The 11,733-nt window shown below is 30.5% G+C and overlaps 1 protein-coding gene across 4 annotated transcripts in view; it reads left to right on the top strand.

Moving 5' to 3' along the window:
• Positions 1-1,652: 1,652 nt before the first annotated feature.
• The window catches only part of LOC127704401 (sodium/hydrogen exchanger 10-like), a 54,995-nt gene continuing 44,914 nt past the window's right edge, over positions 1,653-11,733 (top strand). The window contains exons 1-7 of one of the 4 annotated variants that reach the window (XM_052208438.1): positions 1,653-1,811; positions 4,579-4,687; positions 6,553-6,696; positions 7,624-7,795; positions 10,081-10,162; positions 10,833-10,935; positions 11,339-11,417. In XM_052208438.1, coding sequence (XP_052064398.1) covers positions 1,712-1,811; positions 4,579-4,687; positions 6,553-6,696; positions 7,624-7,795; positions 10,081-10,162; positions 10,833-10,935; positions 11,339-11,417 — 789 coding nt within the window. In that variant the 5' untranslated portion in view covers positions 1,653-1,711. Of the gene's footprint in view, positions 1,812-1,963; positions 2,045-2,263; positions 2,345-2,682; positions 2,888-4,578; positions 4,688-6,552; positions 6,697-7,623; positions 7,796-10,080; positions 10,163-10,832; positions 10,936-11,338; positions 11,418-11,733 lie in introns of those variants that run through there. The other 3 variants (XM_052208442.1, XM_052208443.1, XM_052208441.1) reach the window with 3 other exon arrangements.

Below are 11,733 nucleotides of genomic sequence, written 5' to 3'. Positions count from 1 at the left end.
TGCTTATTTGATGGGTAGAATGTTTTGGTAGATAGCAGGCATTAGCATATTGAAATAGTTGGGTTTGAGACTGATTATCCTTTAACTGAAAAACTCTTTGTTTGCTCAATAATGTTATTCAAATAGAATTTCCTGTAATAATATATAAAAACGGCTGAGGTTTGTTCAGTTGAAACTTAAGGATTAAATTGTAATCATTTTGCTTTCTCAAGTTTGAATCTGCAAATTAGCTTATGCATGATTTTTAATCCTTAATAAAAAAAATGCACAAGTGTAAAGCATGATGCATCAATTGATATAGACTTAATAATTATTTTTACACTGCACAGCAATTTTTGCTGTTTATTATTTGATTTTTAAATGTTATGGGAGGTAACATAAAAATCATTATAAAAATATTTTCTTAAAAAGGTCAGTTGTGAAAGAAACATTTATTTCTCTGATAATACTTTGAAAAAATCAATGTATATGCAGAATATTTTACGTATGATTTGTTTTTACAATTTTTATAGAATGATCAGGGATTAATTTTTGTTATAACATTGTAATACACAAATACAAGATTTTGTGCAGTCAAACATTAGATAATGCATAAATCTGTTTACTTGCATATACAACTTGCAGGCATTAATACATCTAGTTAAAGATTGTATAAATTCTTCAAAGTCCAAGCTGTGAAAATTGATTTTGTATTTACTACAGATATAGTGAAGAGCTTGCAGTATAATTACCAAGATTAACTGGCATCTGTTGAATAGTTTAAAAAGTTTCCATGACCTTAAATGAAGTTTTATATAGTTATATTATTTCTGCATGTATAAACAAATCCATAATTAGTGCAGTGACAAGGTGATGTGAATGCATAATTAATTAGGATAATAGTCTTGTGTATTGCATGTTCGTAGAAATGAGATTAACTTTTTTTATTCTATTCTTACTTATAAAAATACATGTACTATTATTATTTAACCACTCATGAAAGAAGAATGTGTCACATGTTTATTTATGTTGTTATTTTGGCTATGAAACAATAAAGTTGTCTCATTTTAAAGATTTACTATTGTTTATTTTATCTGTTTTTGTCCTGCAGCAAATATTTCATACATTTTCAGGACAAAAAAAATATATTTTCTAAAATACATTATTTCATTGAATGACTAATATTAGCAAAGTCATGATTCTTTCAAATCTGATAAAATAGCATATCTTTTATAAAGATTGAAAATGTAAAGTAAATATTAATAATTGAGTTTGATTATTGTTTGGATAATGTTGAGTGTAAATATAAATAACACGGATACCCAACAACACAAAGTTATCTATATATAGATGATATAATTATGGTCATTATTTGTCTAAATCAGTTGACATTCATTCATTGGTTTTGAGTCTGTGCATAAAAGTTGAAAATAAATTAGAGGGATAACAATTGATTTAACATTATAACACCAATTTTTTCTCAAATATAAGATATTACAGAAAAACAGTAACTGTCTTTGGACAGATATATTTACTGTGGCTTTTTAACCTGATATATATTTCATATATGTAACTGTTTGCCAAGTTTTAGAAATTGTTATAAAAAAAAAAGTGTTTGATTGTAGTTTACTACTAATAAAATTGAATATTGACTTTCTTCTTTGTTTTAGGTGGAGAAATAGTGCTGTACTTTTTACAAGTAGCTCTCTTAGGACCTCTCTGGGGCTACGTCATGGCAAAATGCACTTTATTTTTCCTGTCTAGAGTTTTCAACGATGCTTTAATAGAAATCACAATCACACTAGCTTCCACATACTTAACATACTATATTGGTAAGATAAAAGATAGAAATCATAATAACACTAGATACTTAACATACTATATTGGTAAGATAAAAGATAGAAATCACAATCATACTAGCTTCCACATACTTAACATACTATTGGTAAGATAAAAGATAGAAATCACAATCACACTAGCTTCCACATACTTAACATACTATTGGTAAGATAAAAGATAGAAATCACAATCACACTAGCTTCCACATACTTAACATACTATATTGGTAAGATAAAAGATAGAAATCACAATCACACTAGCTTCCACATACTTAACATACTATATTGGTAAGATAAAAGATAGAAATCACAATCAGACTAGCTTCCACATACTTAACATACTATATTGGTAAGATAAAAGATAGAAATCACAATCACACTAGCTTCCACGTACTTAACATCTTATTATAAGATAAAAGATAGAAATCACAATCACACTAGCTTCCACATACTTAACATACTATTGGTAAGATAAAAGATAGAAATCACAATCACACTAGCTTCCACATACTTAACATACTATATTGGTAAGATAAAAGATAGAAATCACAATCACACTAGCTTCCACATACTTAACATACTATTGGTAAGATAAAAGATAGAAATCATAATCACACTAGCTTCCACATACTTAAGGGCATACGATACAGTTACAGGGGAGGTAATGACGTTGCTAACGTAAAATGTTATTTTGGCGACGTCAAACTTACATATCGGGAAAAGATGTATTTTTCGACTGATTTTTATCATTCAAACTTATTTAACTTGAAAACGAGTTCATGGACCCCTCTTTTTTAAAATGACATTCGGTTTGATTACATATGAAGATTATTTGTACCCATTTTCATGAAAAAGTCAATAATGCAATTTTTTTTAATTTGATAAATTACAGCAAAAAATGATGTTTTTTCTAAACATAAATTTATATATACTTAACATACTATATTGGTAAGATAAAAGATAGAAATCACAATCACACTAGCTTCCACATACTTAACATACTACATTGGTAAGATACAAGATAGAAATCACAATCACACTAGCTTCCACATACTTAACATACTATATTGGTAAGATAAAAGATAGAAATCACAATCACACTAGCTTCCACGTACTTAACATCTTATATTGGTAAGATAAACATGATAAAAGATAGAAATCACAATCACACTAGCTTCCACATACTTAACATACTATATTGGTAAGATAAAAGAGATTTAGAATATAAATAAAAGATGTTGGGTATGATTATAACATCAGTAAGAAGGTTGGGAATAAAAAACGTAAGTATAAAAGTCACAGGGTTAAATTGCAGGATAAACAATATATATACATTGTTGAAAAACTTTATTTGTATTTGCTAAGAAAAAGGAGAAAAGCTCTGCCAACCTCGCTTTTTCATCTTGTTTCTAAAACTTGTACACATTATTTCTATATTTTCTGTCAATGTACATATATTGTATACATACATGATAAGCAGAACAAAGGTCAATATGGTATTCCCTAGTTCGAATAAGTTCATTGAAATTGTTCATTTGCTGCAAGATTTATAAAGAGTCAGTGTGGGAACCTCTGCTTACCAACTTAACAAATGTGAGTAGGAACAATCTTTGGATGGAATGAACACTTGAATACTACTTATATGGCATATGATGTCATGGCAAGTTCATTTGATTGGCCCATGATCTGCCCTGAATTCCATCATACATTGTACTTGTTAAAAGATGCTTTTTCAATATGGTTTTGGGGTCATTGTACATACCAATGTCTTTAATTACTAAAATTCCACCTTTTTGAGCTTTTTTTTATTGCAGCAGGTAAAAAAGAGATTAAGTGACCTTGAAATATAGTGGGAAAAAATATGAACAGCTTATGGTTGTCATTTAATTGATCTACACTTGTCTATTTTATGAGCATTTCATCAAAACTCATCAACACATCAATTGTTGTAACAGGAGTCCGAATATCCATATATTGAAAATCAGGGATGGATAGATGGCTGGATGACTGCTTGAAATCAGTGCAATTTAAATGCATATTGACGACGAGAAGATGTTAATTTGATATATATAAATATGAATCCTGCTTTGTACTAGACCAACATTCTGATCTGTATTTTTAACATGCTAATTCACAGGGAAGATAGGTTACCATAATCTGAGTCTTGAAATAGGGTGAAAAATATCTATTAATTTAAATGCCAATATTTAGCTATTTTATAAAAAATGAAAACTGTCTGCGCTTGTGCTGTTTTGAAACAACTTGCTTGATCATGATGATCATTCGACAAATGTATCATGAGCATTACCAACCTCATAACTTATTATATTAAAATCTTCATTACCAACCATGCTTGACTGCAACAGTGTGATCATTTAAATGGCAAAAAAAACTACCATTTATTCTGCAAAAAAAATATTGGGGAGTTCAGAGCAGCTATCACTTGAAACTTCAAGAAAAACACTATTCAATATGTAGCTGTATGCCATCTTTAATTTGTAGTTTGGCCATTCCCTCAAAACATCTCAATGTTATTTAAAGTAACCAAATATGAGTGTGAAAGGAATTAATATATAACTAAAATTCTGAATTGATTGTTGATGTTTACCTCAGTTCATTTTGATAAATCTGTTTATAATCTTTGAGAGAAAATAACCTTGATATTTATCAGTGTAATCAAATGATTGAGATAAATGGGGAAAAGAATAAGTGAAACCAAAATTTGGCATTTTAATCAGCCTTGATATTTATTTTATTTTAGGAGAAGAATTTTTGAAAGTGTCTGGAGTGTTGGCAGTTGTGGTACTTGGTGTCAGAATGTCTGCAGAGAAAACAATGATCAGTCCTGAGGTAGAGAAATTCTTACACAGGTAAAAATACCAGATGTATCAGACTGCATCTATTGCAAGATGGTTGAAACTTGGAAGAAAATATCACACAATCTTTTATGTTTTGTAGATTAAACAGTCCTTAACACTAAATCATTATAACCTTTTCCCAGAAGAGTTTTTTCTTATAAGAAATTGATTATTTTGTACAGGTTTGGTATTTTACATAAAGGTTCATCCTGATCAAAGGCTAGCAAGGAGTCAGTTTCACATGTCAGTAATTTCAAAAATTTAATTAAAATGAAAAAAACGAAATTAAATGTAGGTTACATGATTGAAAATTTAAGATTTGCTTAAATTCTTTTTAAAGGCATAACATTTTTGGAAAGATTGCATATGAAACTTGAAGTAATTTTTTAATTCTCTCTTTGAATAAATGTGTACTGCTTTCTCTTGATTCAAGAAGGCAAACCATGAAAATTATTCTGAACTTTAAGATTTCAAAATATTTGTATTTATAAGGTTGATAAATCAATCGGAAAAAAGAAATTTGGAATGTAAACTTTACTTTTTTGGTAGATTATATCAAATAGAAGTGTGAAATCGAGATATAAAGTTTCATAATATCTTTTAAACAGTTTTAAATGATAATATAAATAAGTTTTCAAACCTGAAAAAGGTTGATTAATCAGTTGGAAAAAAACTAAATGTTTAACATCAAATTTACTTTCTGCTTGATTCAATCCATGAAGAGAGAAGAATTGAGATACAAGCATTCCTTTAATATCATTTTTCAATTATTTATAATATGAATACATGTTTAAACCTGGAAAAGATTGATTAATCAGTTGGAAGAGTAGAAATTTGAATATCAAACAATTGATTTTATGGTCAATTTTTGTCTCGTCTTGACGGAGGCAAAAAGCGAGACATAGGTATGCTGTTTCCGGCGGCGACAATGGTGGCGGCGGCGTCAACAATGTATTAGTTTGTGATTAGGTCTAGTTCATGGTGAACCACAAGTGGTAGGTCAATGATATTTGGTATGCAGTTGTATTAGCATTGGCACATCTCATTACCATGGAGATTATTTGGCCCCGCCCCTCAGTCAAGGTCTATTGACTTTGAAACTTTGCTTCGTTTACATGTATTAGTTTGTGATTAGGTCATGTATTGGCATTTGCAAGTTTCATTTCCATGGAGATTATATAACCCCACCCCCTAATTATGGTTCATTGAATTGTTTGTGTTTAGGTTTGTTTAAAGGGAACGACTTATGAAAAGTCGATGGTATTTGGTTTGCAGTTGTATTAGCATTGGCACATCTCATTTCCATGGAGATTGTTTAGCCCTGTACCTTCAGTCATGGTTCATTGACTTTGAATATTTGCATAACTTACATGTTAAAGTATTGCTATTTTAATTTCAACATTTGCATTATCAAAATAACAAATAGGTGAGACATATCTCTGTGTTAACAGTTTATATCAAATGAAGAATAGGAAATGGTAGTCAAAGCATTCCCAAATTTTATTTTTACAATTTTTTACATTCATTGGGACTTTTGGAGATAGCGATTTATGATGTCTCTTATAAGAGTCATGTAGTTTCTAAGCTGATATTTGCAGTGCTGGTGTTTGCAGAATAAAAGATGATTTTTTTTTTGCAAAGTGATCATTCCCTTCCTGGGAAACTGATGGACAAAAGCCTGTGAAACTTGCATTAGAATTTTATTTCATACTGGTTTTCAAAAACTCAAATCTCATAATTTCCTACGCAACTACCTGGACCCTTTTTATAGGAGGGAGAGGGGGTTTTGAGAAGCAATAAGACCTAAGCTGAAATTTACATGATTATGACAAAATTACACTTTCACTAACATAACATTTTTGCTTTGTATATTTCAGATTTTGGGAAACTTTAGCATATATAGCTAACACATTGATCTTCATCATTGTTGGCATGGTGATATCAGAGAAGGCCATATTTGAAATTCATGGATTAGATTGGTTTTACATGTTCTCTCTGTATTTTGGAGTTTTTGTTATCAGGTAATGTCCATTTAAAATAGGTAGAAATAAATATTTTTGCTTCTTCCTTGACAGAGAAAGTCAATGACTACTAGGGTGGTTTTTGACTACCTTGACTGGCTGTTAAGCTCTTGTACAGTTGGCGTCAATGATATTTGGTATGAAGTTGTTTTGACATTGATGCATCTCAGTTCCATTGAGATTTTTTGGCTCTGCCCCCCTCATTCATGGTCCATTGACTTTGAAAGTTTGGCATAGTTTACAATTTAATTTCAACTTTTGCATTGTAATATCAAACTATCAAAATTTCATACAGACAAGAAGAGACATATCTCTGTGTCAACAGTTTATGTTGTAAGTTCTTGCTTTGTAGAACCACAAGCAACTGTCAAGATATGGAACATCCACCATAGTATTGTTACATCATTCCATGTTTATTTTTTGATATTTTGTAATATTTTTTCTCTCTTGTTATTAACCCTTCTTCTTTTAGTTAGAAATAAACTAAAACAGTTTTGTCACCAACAGAAAACAGTGATATGCAACATTTATGCAACATTGTGTAAATTTTAAGCAGCAGCTCGTAGATTTAAATCAACAAAGGAATTTCTAATTTTCTGGGAATCATGAAACTTACAGTAGTAGATAATGTTAATTCATTTTATTTTTGTGGTATTTAATAACTTTCATTGATTTGATTGACACGGTCATGAAAATTGAAGTTTTCAGCAAACTGCAAATTTCCAGTGGGGTTGTATACAGAATTTGTCAAAACCAGCAAATTAATTATAAACAATAATATAGTTTTTCCTAAAGATTGTTATGACCCTTTTTAAACTGGAACCCGAATGCCTTCAACTGAGCTGTCATCAAAATATTAATAATAGATGCTGCCAATCTGATATTTTACAATTCTAAGGTGTGATAACCTTTTTTTTTACTTTGCAGAGGTCTAGTTATAGCTATATTCAGTCCAATATTACGCCATACTGGATATGGTATGTCATGGAAGGAAGGTATAGTGATGACGTGGGGAGGATTACGTGGTGCTGTAAGTTTGGCACTGGCACTACAAGTGGCACATCATGATACAATTGACCAAGAGAGAGTAGGAGTTAGGGTAAATAATTTCATGTTTTACGAGGGGTTGTACATATTAACATATTTCCTGCAAGTTATTAGCAGTCTTAATGATTATCTCAATTCCTACATCCTTGATTTGTAATTATTTATTTGTGTATCATATAATATATCTATTAAAAATGTAATATAAAGAAAATTTAAATCAGCCTGCAACAATAGGAGGCAAATAAATTTTATTATGAAGGTTAAATTAGGACATTTTAATGGAAGAGGATACAAGAATATAAGTTAAGATATTTCAACAGCCTTACTCAAAATTTCCTATAGAAAATCACAGCCTGTGGTATTGTATAGAGAAGTTATGGGCTAATCAGGGTTTTTTAGGGCCCCATCGTTTGATCTGCAGGAAGCTTAAAGTAATCAACTTGTCCATACTTCCATCATAAATCCTATCTGCCCCTTAAACTTTTTAACTCCTTGGAGTTTGGTTATAACAGTTGACAGTATTATTCACCACTACTAGTAGAGGGTGTGTCACTAACAAAGGAAGAAAACCCTACATACAAGGTCAAGGTCAAAAACTTAGTTCAAATTAGACACCCCTATCCATAAATAGAAAAACTTATAACATAAATATATTTTATATTGTCTGCTCTTTTAACTTTCAAAACCTTTGGAGTTGGGTAATGAAACTTGACATAATTACTCACCACTACTAGAAGGTGTGTTACAAACAATGGAAAATAAAATGCTTCGCTGAGCGCAGCCTGATAAAACCGCAGTGGTCTAACCCTGAACAGTTGGGGCAAATTTGGACACAATATTCAAGCTTGATACTATCTGAATTTGGATTGTGATCAAATTTTTGACATAATATAGGTTTCTGACACAAAATAAATGTGGTCAAAGATCTTACAAATCTAATGTGCAATACTGTGCAATTGAAGATTTCTTCTTGAAACTTTTCAAAAATTTGAAATTTTGAAAATTTTGAAAAAAAAATATGAACCCTTTTAAACAAAAAATTGGAAACCCCCCCTTCCCCCCAAACTTTTTGAATCCCTTATAGCATTAACCATCAAACTCAATTACAATCTTTCCTTTGTAGTATGGAACCTTGTAGTACAATTTTAGAGAGATCCATACACTTAATCACAAGTTACTGTCTGGAAACTAGAAAAATGTTTTTTTTGAATTAAAAAGCCTCCATCAGCAACTTCAAATAGTAATATCTAAAAATAAAATCCTTCACATACATAATCATGGCTATACTTAAATTACCTTTATTAAACATTTCAAAATAGTAACTTCTAAAAATAAATTGACAGCTAATCACCTAAAGACAATACATTTCTTTCTAAATAATTTACAAGCAGTGTAAGGGAGGTAATTTGACAATATGTGTTTGAATTACCTCCCTTACACTGCTTTAAAATTATGTTTTGTACTTAAGTAATTGTCCATTAACCTGGAAACCCTTGTTTTCCCCCTTTTTTGCCCCTAATTCCTAAACAGTTTGAGCCATAACCCCCAAAGCAAATTCTTACCATCCCTTTGTGATATGGTAACTTGTGGTATAACTTCAGAGAGATCCATACACCATTTCACAAGTTATTGTCTGGAAACTAGAAAAATGCTTATTTGGGCCCCATTTTGGCCCCTAATTCATGAACTATTAGGACCATAACCCCCAAAATCAATCCCAACCTTCCTTTTATAGTCATTAACATTATGGTAAAATTTCATAGAAATCCATACACTTAAACAAAAGTTTTTGTCCAGAAACCAATGTGTCTTCGGATGACGACGTGATACCAATATACGACCGCAAAATTTTTGTGGTTGTATAAAAACCTTATAGTGAAAGTCAAGGTCATAAACTTAGTTTAACTTGGTCACCCCTGTGCATATGTAGAACAATCATTTCTGCTTTAACCTCTTGGAGTTCGGTAATGTAACTTTGCATGATAATTCACCACTACTAAAATTGTGTTGAATTCAAGGAAGAAAACAAAACTTATAAAGTCATGAACAAAAATTTCCTCAACTTAGCCATTGCCTTCCGTGGGTATAAGCTGTGTTTAAATCAAATAACCCATTAAAATTTACTTGTAAACTTAAAATAGGTAATTTTGCATTAAGGAAAATTCTTATTTTTTGGAAAAATTAAATGGTTTTAGATTAATTATCATTGGGAATGAGTTCTTTTATAGAACCCTGGGGGAATTAATACTAGGAAAGTTCATGACCCTGGATGCATGCATACAGAAAGAGAAAGAATATACCCCAAAAAATGTTAGATAAATGCCTTTTATATTTTAGGTATTAGTACATGTATCAGGCATTGTGTTTCTAACTTTACTGATAAATTCTACAACAGTTGTTGGACTACTCAAGTTATTGGGTAAGTTTTATGGCTGATAATTTTAATGATGATTAGTGTCTAAATGGGTATTATGAATACTGGTAATTAATTTTTAAAAATTTCAGCGTTCTAGATAGTGGTTTGATAAGCCTATCCCAAAATATTAATAATATTCTTTATATATATTAAAAGAGGGTAACCTGATTCTGAGATTAACGTGTCATATATAGTCTTAATATCCAACCAATGGCATAATACTATTTTCTATTTAGTGTATGAAGAATAAAAGATACTAGTTCATTTTATCGATATATCAAAGTGTTCATATCATCAGGATTTAAATTTTTGACGATTTTTCATAAAATTTCAGATTGTAAACAATTATTTTTAAATGAAAATTGAGCATATAATGCTCTTGAAACATAAAACTATACCCAAATACAGGGACGTCATACATGTCTCACAGACACAATAAATGTATGAGAAACAATACACATGTTTATTACATCAATCATCTGTGTCCAAGTTATGCTGGTGAATGGTTCAAGACTTGTAATCAGAATGTATTTATGATACCACATTGCAAAAATGAGAAAAAAATGAGTTTGCGGGAATCTCTACTCATGTTTATCTTGCTTTATAACTCAAAAAGTTATAATTGAAGTATGATCTTGTACGGTAGTTTAACTTTCTATATAAAAATTTTCAGGGATGAGTGACACATCACCTGCCAAAAGAATGGCAATGGCAAACTCACTGAGATTTCTACAAGATGTCAGAGACAAAACTCTCAATATGTTGAAAACAGACAGGTAAAAACTAGGCAGATTTACTTGCGTTAGATATTATAATGTAAAAAAAGACAGGTAAAAATGGCCAACAAAATTTTCAAGATATGAGAGATTAAACTTAAATATAAATAGAACAGAATTAAAAAGTTCAAACTTGCAAACTGATTGAGTTATTAGATTTAGAAAGACGAGTGAGACAACAAAAGATGAAGTCTTGCTTTTACACAAGAAATATTGAATGTTGAGTGTCTAGAGAACTAAGCAAACAAACTTGAAATATTTTCACAAATTAGAATGACACCTACCAGTTATGTTTTGGTGGAAAAGAAAGGTAATTAAAAAGAAAAGTTCTATTGAAATTTGCTATTGTAGACTGAATGTTATTTCTCATAGTAATTCACTGTCTTGTCTTTTCTCCCTTCAGATTTTTAGCTGATGCTGATTGGGATACAGTTGAGAAGTCCAGTGAGATAGCAGATCCTTATAAAACAACAGATGAAGAGGTATCTCTGCTGTATTTTTCTATGAAAGTTTTTTTTATCTTAACTTAATGACCCTTTGAAAAATCACAATCAGGGGTGGTAAATTCTGGATGCTTTATGCTAGGTATCTATGGTGAAAATGCGAATAAAACAAATAATTGAATCTATGCTTAGCTTAATCATTTGAAAGTGTCTTTTACAGGTTTTATTGCAGTAACACTATGATTAAACTGGTATTGTTTGATGAAATATATTGATGACCGTTCTGCACTGGGAAGGGAAAGGGGGTGTAATTGCGCATAATAGTATCCTCCCTCAAAGCAAGGCAGATTGAAAT

The sequence above is a fragment of the Mytilus californianus genome, unplaced genomic scaffold, assembly GCF_021869535.1.
Source record: "Mytilus californianus isolate M0D057914Y unplaced genomic scaffold, xbMytCali1.0.p SCAF_6, whole genome shotgun sequence".
NCBI classification, from domain to species: domain Eukaryota; kingdom Metazoa; phylum Mollusca; class Bivalvia; order Mytilida; family Mytilidae; genus Mytilus; species Mytilus californianus.
This window is presented reverse-complemented; position numbering and strand designations above follow the sequence as displayed.